At 45.9% G+C, this 11711-nt stretch overlaps 2 protein-coding genes across 2 annotated transcripts; both read left to right on the top strand.

Annotated features, from left to right (window-relative positions):
- Positions 1-117: 117 nt before the first annotated feature.
- On the top strand, positions 118-1184 carry LOC134284462 (uncharacterized protein K02A2.6-like; the record flags this gene model as incomplete). Its single annotated transcript, XM_062843317.1, has 1 exon — positions 118-1184. A coding segment is annotated over one exon (1067 nt), but the record flags the coding sequence as incomplete, so codon positions are not given.
- A 3004-nt stretch (positions 1185-4188) lies between these two features.
- LOC134284461 (uncharacterized) lies at positions 4189-11002 on the top strand. Its single transcript, XM_062843315.1, has 2 exons — positions 4189-5877; positions 10790-11002. Exons 1-2 carry the CDS (start codon positions 4189-4191, stop codon positions 11000-11002), a joined length of 1902 nt encoding a protein of 633 aa, XP_062699299.1.
- The last annotated feature ends 709 nt before the right edge of the window (positions 11003-11711 follow it).

The following is an 11711-nucleotide window of genomic DNA, read 5'->3' as shown; positions in this document are numbered from 1 at the left end:
ACATCTACTGGCCGAATGTGGATGACGACGTAACGCAGTTCGTTCGAGAGTGCACAGCGTGCGCTGAAGCAGCAAAGTCTCCGACAAAAGCAAGCTTGGAGTCGTGGCCTCTTGCAGTCAAGCCGTGGCAACGCGTCCACATTGATTTCGCTGGCCCAATCGACGGTTATTACTATTTCGTCATCGTGGATGCCTACTCGAAGTGGCCCGAAATTTTTCGCACCCGTTCCATCACCACAACTGCAACCCTGGATCTGCTTCGTGAGACGTTTTCCCGTTTCGGCAACCCGAACACTCTGGTCTCGGACAACGGCACGCAATTCACCAGCGTGCAGTTTCAGCAGTACTGCCGTGAAAATGGTATCACCCATCTCCGCACTGCTCCCTACCATCCGCAGTCCAACGGTCAAGCGGAACGATTCGTTGACTCCCTCAAGCGCGGTCTCAAGAAGCTGAGCAAGGGGGAAGGCTCACCCACACTGGAGCACCTGCAGACATTCCTCTCGGTGTATCGCTCAACTCCAAATCGAAACACACCGCAATCGACGTCTCCTGCAGAAGCGTTCCTCGGAAGACCAGTACGCGCCACTTTGGACCTCTTGAAGAAGCCTGCTCCTGAAGCCGCAGGTGCCAAGAACCTCAAGCAGAATGAGCAGTTCAATCGCCGGCATGGAGCAATCAAGCGCGACTTCGAAGAAGATGACCTGGTGTACGTTGAACAACATTTCCGGAATACCAAGTCATGGATGCCAGGTCGAGTCATCGAACGGAAAGGTTCTGTTCATTACATTGTGTCGCTCGAAAACAACGGAAGACCAAAGCTGGTTAGAGCGCATGTCAACCAAATGCGCCCTCGCTACGATACCGCCGTTCCAGAACCAACGACGCAGCTACCGTGGGAAGTCTTGCTCGATGAAGTACAGCTACAAGCTACAGCGGTACTGGCTGATCCCGAAGAACAGCCTGATATTGTCGAAGCTCTCGTTCCTGTTGTCACCCCGCCACCGGTCTTGGAAGAAGCTGCTGGTCCGGTACAAGCTACGTCTGGCATTCCGCCGATTGAAGATGATGAAGCTCCGACCGTACCACCGCCGGTCTCATCTGAACCAGTTGAAGGATACCTGCGACGTTCTGTACGAGAATCAAGAATTCCAAGATGGCTGTCGTCCTACGACATATTCTAAGAGGGGGAGATGTAGCAGGCCTCGCCTGATATTAATAATAGTAGCAGGCCTTGATTCTAGAATAGAAAGAAATTGTCATTAGTTAGCCAACCACCAATCAAGTCAGAAGCAATAAACCTTAGCTCCTAGCTACCTGTTTTATTCCCTTGGTTACGGCCGTGGTTACGGCTATAACACTTTGTTTTAGTGTTGAAACTTCAGATTGCAGTTGGACTTACAGCGTGTTCAATGTTGCTCACTACGTTGTTTATGGACAGACGGTCTGTCACAGATCCTTGCATGTGTAAGTCTGCGTCTGCTACTCCGCTTTAAGGCCCAAACGTTGAAAATCACTATCGAAGACTGGCAGTACCGGAACCGGCGGACAACCCCTGGCGTTCGAAGTGGTCTGGAAGAGGGACGCACAAAGGACTTCGGTCCTGTTCCCCTGAGGACTACGAGGGAGCCAGGAAACAAACACAACTAGAAAAGTTCAGAGTAACGAAGTAACTGCGAAGTTGGAGAAGATCGGAACGCCCAATCCTCCGAAGGACGACGTGGGAGCGAAGACCAATCCAAGACGAAACCTCCGCAGATCCTGTCGTGTCTCAAACTCTCCCTTTGGTTTAACCAGATGCGCTGTAAATCAAATTTCAGACCGAATGACTCTCTCTGCGAGACGTCTGGGCATCCCGGGCACCTCAACCCGGGCTGTAAGTCCCGCCACCAACCCTCCGACGAAACTGCGCCGTTAGGCCCACTTGGGCCAGCCGCCTGGAACTCTCAGCTTTACGACCAGTTGCACAGCGCTCGCTACGGGCCCTACGCCGTGATCAAAGCAGGCAGGTCGCATGTGCTTCCTGGGAACATCAACCCAAGCTGTAGTTCATCCGTGCAGAGACTCCACGTTGTTATAGATGCAGATAGAACCCACAACCCAGAGCCAATAACCGAATGTTACACCTATCGTGCCATACCAGAATCCGAAAACCTCAGCAAGAGCCGTAGATTCCAGCACTGATCCCCCAATACCACTGCCAATCATGACGTTACAAGACGTCGGCCGGGTGGGCATCCCGGGAACCCACACCCGGGCTGTAAGTCCCACAAAAACCGGGTTCGTCCTCCAAGCGAGGAACCTGGGCATCCCGGGAATTCCAACCCGGGTTGTAAGACCCATTTTCCAGCCCGAAGCCCTCACCAGGTTTTAGCCCCGCAATGGAACATTAACGGCTTCTTCCATAATCTCCCAGACCTGGAGATCCTCCAAGATATGCACGCTCCAGCAGTGATTGCCCTGCAAGAGGTCCACCAAGCAACAACAGAACAAATGAACCGAACTCTTCGAAGTAGCCATTGATGGTATATCAGAATCGAGCAGAACATCTACCACTCGGTTGCATTGGGAATAGCCACCGAACTATCCTCGGAGTTGATAGATCTGAACAGCGACCTACCAATAATCGCAGCACGGATCACATGGCCTTTCCCACTATCCGTCGTGTCGTTATATCTGCCAAATGGAAAGGTGCCAGACTTAAAGAAAAAGATTGACGAAGTTCTCCAACAGATTCCAGAACCTAGGCTGATCCTCGGTGACGTCAATAGTCATCATCGAGCATAGGGAAGCAGGACATCAAATCTCCGGGGTTCCATCCTTGTCAACACTGCCAACAAACATGGACTTTCGATCTTGAATGACGGTTCTAATACCTTTGGCCGAGTGAACCGCAGAAGCAAGGAAAACATAATAGAATCGGCCATAGACGTCACTTTAGCATCCACACAGATAATTGAAAAACTGACGTGGGAAGCAGACCAGGACATGCACGGAAGCGATCACCGGCCAATATTTGTCACCCTCACGGGCAGCGATGTCCCAAAAACTTCCAGGAGGCCTAGATGGAAGTTTGACCAAGCAGACTGGGCTAGCTTTCAAGCGCAGCTTGAGGATCGTCTATATACTAACCCCCCAGAAGACATACTGGATCTTTCCTCTGTCATTGGAGAGGCAGCGGCGAACACGATACCCCAAACCAGCCCTAATCCAGGCCGGAAAGCTCTCCACTGGTGGACAGACGAGGTAAAGAAATCGGTAAAAGCACGTCGGAAAGCCCTGAGGCACCTGAAGCGACTCCCGACTGAACACCCGGATTGGGAGAAAATAGCGAACGAATGGCATGAAGCTCGAAACAAGTGCAGGCAGGTCATCCGAGAGGCAAAGGATGCTTCCTGGGCCACCTTCCTAGACCAGATTAACGACGACCAATCTGCGTCCCAACTTTAGGGACGATTGAATGCTCTGCAAGGAAAAAGGCGACAAAAGGGATTTGCCCTGAAAATACAAAATACCACAACCAGAGACGCAGCAACAATAGCGGATGCTCTATCCGACCATTTTGGGGGAATATCATCTATCAACCGATACAGTGACGCCTTTCTTAAGCGACATCCGACAGCTGCAACAGCCGTCACTGATTTTATAGTGCCGGCGGATCAGGGACAGTTTTTCAACTCACCCTTCACAATGGAGGAATTAATCTTCGTCCTTCGGAAAACCAAAGACAAATCAGCCGGCCCAGACAAAATTGGATACCCGATGCTCCGAAATCTCCCCCCGATCGGTAAGAAGCGCCTGTTAGACACCATCAATAAAGAATGGCTTAACGATACTCTGCCCAGCAGTTGGGGACACGGCATCGTTATCCCAATTCCGAAGGGGTCGGGTCCCACAAACACTGTGGACAACTTTCGCCCAATCACACTTACCAGCTGCACTGCCGTTCTAAGCATATCTGTACCATGTTGTTTGTCTACGCATACTGTCCCACCGCTCTAACTTAAGTGACAACTAAAAATCAATGTCAGAAAGATGCTTGACGTTATCGTGGAATATTTGTTTGTGATGCAAAATGAAAAAAATATTAAATTAACTTCAAATGGCTCTGTTACTGAGAAAAACACGGTAAGAATGCAAAACAACATGGGACAGATATGCTTAGAAGGGCAGTGCATTGCCAAAGTGATGGAACGACTGGTAAACAGACGGCTTGTGCATCACCTCGAAACCGAAGGCCGTCTGGATCACAGGCAGCACGCCTTCAGAGCTGGCCACGGCACGGGGTCATACCTGGCCGCCCTGGGTCAAATTTTAGACGAAGCGTTGGAGAGAGGAGACCACATTGAGGTAGCATCACTAGACTTGGCTAAAGCGTATAACAGAGCCTGGATGCCGGGAGTCATGCAGCAGCTCGCCGATTGGGGCGTAACAGGTCACTGTTTGCACTTCATCAAGCACTACCTTACCAACCGCACTTTCCAAGTTGCCATAGGCAACCATTTATCCAAGCCAACTCGAGAGGAAACTGGAGTCCCCCAGGGCTCGGTAATTGCGGTAACCCTGTTCCTGGTAGCAATGAATGGTGTTTTCAACATCTTGCCAGCAGGAGTATGCATCCTAGTATACGCAGATGACATTCTGTTGCTAGTCACCGGTAAACACCCAAAGGCCACACGGAGGAAGCTGCAAGCCGCAGTCACTGCGGTCGCTGGATGGGCGGACAAAAATGGTTTTGAGCTTGCAGCTAAAAAATGTGCCCGGCTGCATATCTGTGAACATCGTCACACGCCTCCCTCAGCACAGCTGAAAGTCAAAGGTGTTCCGATCCCTAATCAAAAAACCTTAGAAGTGCTTGGAATCACACTGGATCGAACGCTTTCATTCCGCAACCATTTTGGCAAGGTCAAGGACCGATGCAAGACCCGATTAAATCTGCTCAGAGCGATATCTGGGAAACGCACGCGTAGTGACCGACAGTCCCGTCTTCGAGTAGCCGATGCTATTGTCACCAGCCGAATTTTTTACGGGGTCGAAATCACCTGCCGGGCGACGGAGCAGTTACTGAATACCCTAGGACCAGTTTACAACGGTGCAATCCGCACAATATCAGGTTTATTACCGTCAACACCTGCCCTGGCAGCTTGTGCCGAGATAGGTGCACTGCCGTTTCAACATAAGCTAACCTTGACGATTAGCTGCCGAGCCGTCGGATACCTACAGAGCACAATTGACGATGGGTCCGTTGGCTTCCTCGGCAACCAAGCCAACCGAGCCCTAACGGATATGGCCATCCCTCGGCTTCCCCCGGTGGCTGGTCTCCACCGGATCGGCCCTAGAAGCTGGGCGGCAGAGAAGCCAATGGTGGACGTAACCATCAAGAGGCATTTCCGCAAAGGCGCAAACCCTCAAAGCGTCAAGGCCAGCTTTGCAAGAAGAGTCTGTGAGAAGTACCGAGAAACGGAAATTATCTACACTGACGGCTCTAAAAAGGATGAGTTGGTTGGCATCGGCATTCATAGTAAAGACTACAACGAGTTTCACCGACTAGGAAGCCTGTGCTCGGTGTTCTCAGCCGAGGCGGCAGCGATATCGCGAGCCATTGCTCACCCCCGCTCTGCCCCACTGCTAATCGTGTCGGATTCGGCCAGCGTACTCGATGCTCTGCAGAGCCCTAGTAATAAACATCCTTTCGTCCAGGAGATTCAGGAGTTGCTGAACGAATGCCAAAATGAGGTCACCTTCATGTGGGTGCCGGGCCACTGCGGTAGCAAGGGGAACGAAGAAGCTGACAGCCTGGCTTCTCTCGGTCGTGAAGAAGCACTCCTCACCCCGAAGATACCGGGGGACGATGTCAAGATGTGGCTTAGACACAGGGTCAGAGAAGCGTGGGACTCTCTCTGGTCGAGGCAAACACTTTTTATCCGGAAGATCAAACCGAGCCCGCAGCGTTGGCCGGACCTGACATCTCGAAGAGATCAAGTTGTTCTGTCTAGACTGCGAACAGGGCATACTAGACTTTCCCATAGTATGGGCGGCGCCGGAAATTTCCGACTTCGTTGCGATACCTGCTCAGAACCAAATTCAGTGGAACATATTATCGCAAACTGCAGAACCCTGGAGGATCTACGTACTCAGTACAATATCACGGACATACAAAGCGCTCTATCTCCAGATGAGGTCCGGCAAACAACGTTGCTTCTATTTCTAAAAGACGCAGGGCTGTACGACCAAATTTAAAACATCCCACTGTCCGTGGCTCGTTATCTCTGCCCCCCTGTGGGTTCCAAGCTAGGACTCGCACAGGGTGGAGCCCTGAGCACATCAAGGGCACTCTCTTTGAAATTGAACTTGTAACCACAAACCCCGATAACGACCCAGCTCAAACAACGGACACTTATAAGGAACCAAACATTCACTCCCTCAAGCCAATGAAAGACCCAGCCTGACACGGACAACAACAAAACTAACCTGCGACTCACTCATCCCGGTTTCATGTGGATTCCAAACCCGAACTGGCACGGAGTGAGATTCTGAGGCAGACCGCACCACAGGAACTGTATTTGGAACATGAACGGAACTACAAACCAAGAAGACTGACCTGCAACGAAAACGGACCCCGATGGATTATTAAAAGACCTACCAAGCTTGATTATGACAGACACAGCTAGACCCGGACCAGACAACCCCACCAGTTGCCAGTTATTTTCGCGTTCATACTACTATTCTATTCTATTCTAGTGCTTGCACAGCCAGTATTGAAAAGCATCCTGGAAATATCAAAATTTCTTCTGATATTTTCTTGTCAGCATTAATATTTGCAGCATGCCATAGACGTGACACAAATATTAAAATGGCCAGGCCCACTGTGCAGACTAATGGGTTGGAAGATAGTTCAAAAATTCAAGGCAATCAGGTTATCCACTTATGAATAACATGATTGACAAACCTTTTTGAACTGAATAAAGGAAGAAACGGGGACAACCGTACCAACCGTTTCGTTTTAGGGGAATGGTGTTTAAACATAGAATCGTTGGGAGTGGTGCTGCTAAGATGGTTAATACACACTCCGGTTTAGTTGGCACCTCTTCTCCTGGGATGGGGCACAGGCATTTGTCCATGTGTCCTGGCATAAAAGCCTAGGCTTAAGCGCCATTACTCGCTCTCTGAAACGAGAAAAAAGGTATAATGATCCCTTCCACGAATATACAGAAAAATAAGCCCATACAGTAAACACATCAAAATACGAAATTTCTACAAATATGCCATTCTATCAGAAATGTTTGAAATGATAATTTCCGAAAGTCATGGCATAATTAAATTACCTGGATTGTTCCTGAAACAAAACGTATGTCAAACTGACATAAAATAGAGTCAGCTGCTTTAAAGTTGCAGATACTTTTGCATTATGTACCCCGGAATCCGTATGACGTAAAAGTTTATCTGTGATAAAATACCCTTTTTGAGAGTTTACTATGCTGCTCCCACTCACATAACAGTCCCATTTGTAAAAAGAAGGAATTGAGAAAAAGGCATTCGAAGTTTGAAAATTCGTTTTCATGTAAAACTTTGACAAATAGTCATAATTTGAAAAATGTTTCAACCATGTCGTGACTTTCACAGTTTGCCTAGCACCTCAATACATAGTAATGAAAAATATTACGTTCACTACGAAACTGTTCAATTTTCTCTTATAGGGTACAGAAATCCATTATGGGACTGTTAAGCGAGTACTTTCAATAAGGGACGCTCAAGATTTGGTATTTTTCCCACTTTGACATAAAAATCCGCAATTTCAATTACCTATGGTTTTTGAAATAACATTGAAAATGATGGCTATTAATTACGTTAACTCAAAGGGCGTTCATACTACGCACAAAAACTCTGTTAAACCCTTTTCCCCTCCCTGACTCTGCCAGGGTTCTCCTCTTTCCCTTCTCAACCCCCGTCATATTTTTAAAGAGATGAACCAGCCTAGGGCTGAAAATCTCTATAATAAAGAAATAATAATAATAATAAACTATCGAAGACTACCGGCTTCCGTCCGACTAAGGACTGTTCAATTTATGAAACGGACAACTTGCTTGTGCGATATCTTTTTTATTTTTCAATAAAATCATTTTCAGTTTTTTGCATAGCTTTCTATAGCTATTCTCAAATGTAGGAAAAATATAACATTAAGCAAAATGTTCTTTATTGTGTAACTGAATCGGTTTTTATACAACATCAATAAAAACCCATTTCTCAAAATTCGTCATAACTTTTCACATAGGTACTTAACATGCATATTTTCATGAAGTTTTTAATATATTGGAATCTTATACTATTCTACTAATAATAAAGCGCAATAGTTGGTTAGTAATAATGCACCAAGCAGCCTCCAGCTTGATATAGTGAGTTGCCTGGTTTTCATGAAAATTATTAAAAAATATTTATTTAAGTCCTGTGACGCAATAGCACAACGGATTCGGCTAAAAATTTGTCCAGAGTAGAGGAAACATTGCTTTCTGAATGATGCAGAAGAAAAAAAAAAAAAATACTTTGATTGCATTCTTCATCAAAAATTTAATCCATAAAGATGGTCATAGTAAAAAAACGCATACTTTTTACACCATTAATGCAGATTTTCGACTCTAGCGAATCTTGTTATTATTTATTTTCAACAAAGTTGGTCCTCTGTTATTGTACACCTTAATTAATAACAATCGGGTGTATTTTTTTATTTCCTACATCATTGTTATGTAAAATTTGCATTAGGTTGCATTGTTATTTGGAAGAACCTTCAAAGAACGAAACTGTTTTGATTACTGTGTCTGTAATGGCACACAGTAACCAAACCAGCAATATGTTATTGAGAAGCAGTTTTCTGCATTTGAAACCACATTATTCCTACTTTTGACTGGATGTATAAAAAAATTGTTTATTTAATGTGTTCATGCCCTTTTTGCTTTTGAATTTTAATCAAAAAATCGAATCTCACTTGAGACTTTAATATTTCAACAACTAATTTTTCAATCGAGTTTAAACTTCGCCAGAATGTTTATTATGTACTCATGCTGCTGCAGCATGACACATACTTTTCTGATATTAACAACGATATACCATATGTAAACAGTAATTTTATATATACATATTTGAAATTTTCAGCATTCGTAAAATTCACCTAATTTAACATCTGGCCGTTTTTGTATGAAATAAAACTATTTTTATTCAATTCAAAAATCATTACTATAATGAGAGATGATGTACTGAACAACGAAGCAAGTGTGGTTAAATTTGAACTACGCGTCTTCTTTTTATAACCGTGTAAAGTTGTCCGTTTTATAAATTGAACAGTCCTTAGTGTGTTAGTGAGTGCATCCAACATTCGTCCGTCCACTTTGGAAGTGCATACACGAAGATTCCTTCGATTTTTGCAACTACGAAACAGTCATGTGAACCTTCGACCACTTATTGGATAGGGATTCTACCCATGGCCTGTGTTGCCGCTATCTGGGCTCTATCCGTCACGCAATTGCCGTTCTCGGGGGTACCCGATACGAATTCACGATACCGTATTACCCCGCTAATACGACACCGACTGTTGTCGAATAACCGGGGTAAACTTTTAATTCGACAAACTGGTCACCCTACACCACGTTGCTCATTGAAATTCGGCAACTCTATTTTTGTTTTCGTTTTGATTTCCGGATTTGTTATGAAACATGATTTCAACAGATATTGCGGTGGTGCGAATGAAAAGCTCGTTCTTTTTACGATTGTTGCCATGCTCAGTCGATTCCTGTTGATCTTCAGGCGGTTTGGGCGTCAAATAGCACCAAAACTGAACTTCCGGAATTAGCGTCTGCAAGAGGATCTGCTGCGGGTGCGAGTATAAGCGCAATATTGCTTTTTTCACTGAAAATTTTCCTTGCTTCGCTGAGCAACATGACGTTTCCTTCCAGCGAAGGCTTACGCGATACAGGAAATCATTGAATTTCACACTAACACAGCAGAAAATCTGTCAACAAGACCTCAATACACATGCATTTTCAGCGAAAAGCTCTATTTGCGTGACAACAATCCACTCCCATGACTAACGGACGACCGCCGTCAAATATCAGGATTGCCAACTGCCCGGCGACTGCTGTCAGTTTTCTTTGTCGCCGAATCTGGCGCTGGGTCTTCGGCGCGGAAACCCAAAGGTGGGAATAAAATTTTGGGGTTTGCGCGCAATATTAAACTGTTTTGCATTTACAGTGTACATCGCTGTGACATTCCAACACTTTTTAATTCGACATGTGTCGAATAAGCGGGGTACGAATTAAAAAGTGTCGAATTAAAACGTGTCGAACGAGCGGGGTAAGACGGTAATGGCAACGTCACACTTTAACTCCGTTGTCATCTGCTGCAACAGTTGCTGTACGGCGTCGCAATGGTTCCGGTTACGTTGGGTTTTATCTGAACCATTGTTGGCCTACCTTCGCCTTTTTGTAGGCCGGGCGAGTATGATCGTTTCCGTTCTTCGACTTACACAGTATGCAGCTTAGTTAACTCATACATTTCTGAGCAACGTGGCCATTTTCCAGCATAGTCCGGACATGTGAAGGCTCTTGTATTTTCTAGCCTGATGTCCAATTTCCAAGCATTTGAAACATAACCCCATTTATTTGGTAGTTTGAGGACCGCCCTTTCAACTTGGATATTGTCTATTACCGCAAGTATCCACAGACAATGGGATTGTTATTGTCTGGGTGCCTCCATCCGACTTCCTTATCCGAAATGTCTTCGCTTACGAACCTATCGGTAGGGTGTCGAAGTCACTCCAGCGATGCGGTGCTGGTCGATGCCTGGCATCCGGTTAGCTGACGCTTCAACGACCCTAACCGGTGTTACGACGCGTTCTACTCGATCAGCCCTCGGCAGTGGATATAGCCTACTCCGTCAGAGTTCCCCGGCGAAGGAGTATCTCCCAACACCGATCGTTGTCCCTCCCGCCAAATTCGCCGTAGTGCTGAAATGATCTGAACTACAGCCCCGTTTATTGCGTTCCACTTTTCTTCGTCGCTGCACATACGTTCGACGATATTGAGCACGTTGACGTAAACGCCGACATTGGCTGCTATTTCTTCTCACGGCGGGTGCGCAAACCTTGGGCAACTGAAGATGACGTGTTCCAGTGTTTCTTCTGTGCCCCGACACTCAGAATCAGACAAAAATAGCGTCACATGGAGGTTAATATCGCTGTTGCGCTAGCAACCAGACAGATTAGAAGAATTGGTTCCGGTTTCGTAACTTGTGTATTTCGTGATGGATTTATAAAACCCCTTTGGGAGAAATTCATGTTTTTAGGTTAGTTTTGTTGCTTTTACATATGCAGTTTTATATGTTGTCGGAAATATACTAGAATCGTTTAGCGGTTAAAAATGAATGCTGACTACTTACGTTTAGTTTCCTTCTACTGTTACTGTCTGCCTGTCCTAGTCACAACGGTCCGTTCTGTATCCGTACTAGTTTAAGACACTGCTGTAGAACGCATGGTGGATTAGGTTAAGTTTGTGTGTCAATTTCATGTCAAATTTTACCTTCTGCGTCTAGTTTTAAGCTAAATTGATAATTTAGGTAGAATTTACACTGCACTGAATAGTATTAGGCTAAATATAAGTAGAATAATTAATAATTGCACATTGAAAAAACTAATTCAGTTTCACAAATTCACGACCTCACCTGTG

This window comes from Aedes albopictus, unplaced genomic scaffold, assembly GCF_035046485.1.
Source record: "Aedes albopictus strain Foshan unplaced genomic scaffold, AalbF5 HiC_scaffold_152, whole genome shotgun sequence".
In the NCBI taxonomy this organism is placed as follows: domain Eukaryota; kingdom Metazoa; phylum Arthropoda; class Insecta; order Diptera; family Culicidae; genus Aedes; species Aedes albopictus.
Note: the sequence above shows the minus strand (reverse complement) of the source record. Positions and strands in the feature narration are given on the sequence as shown.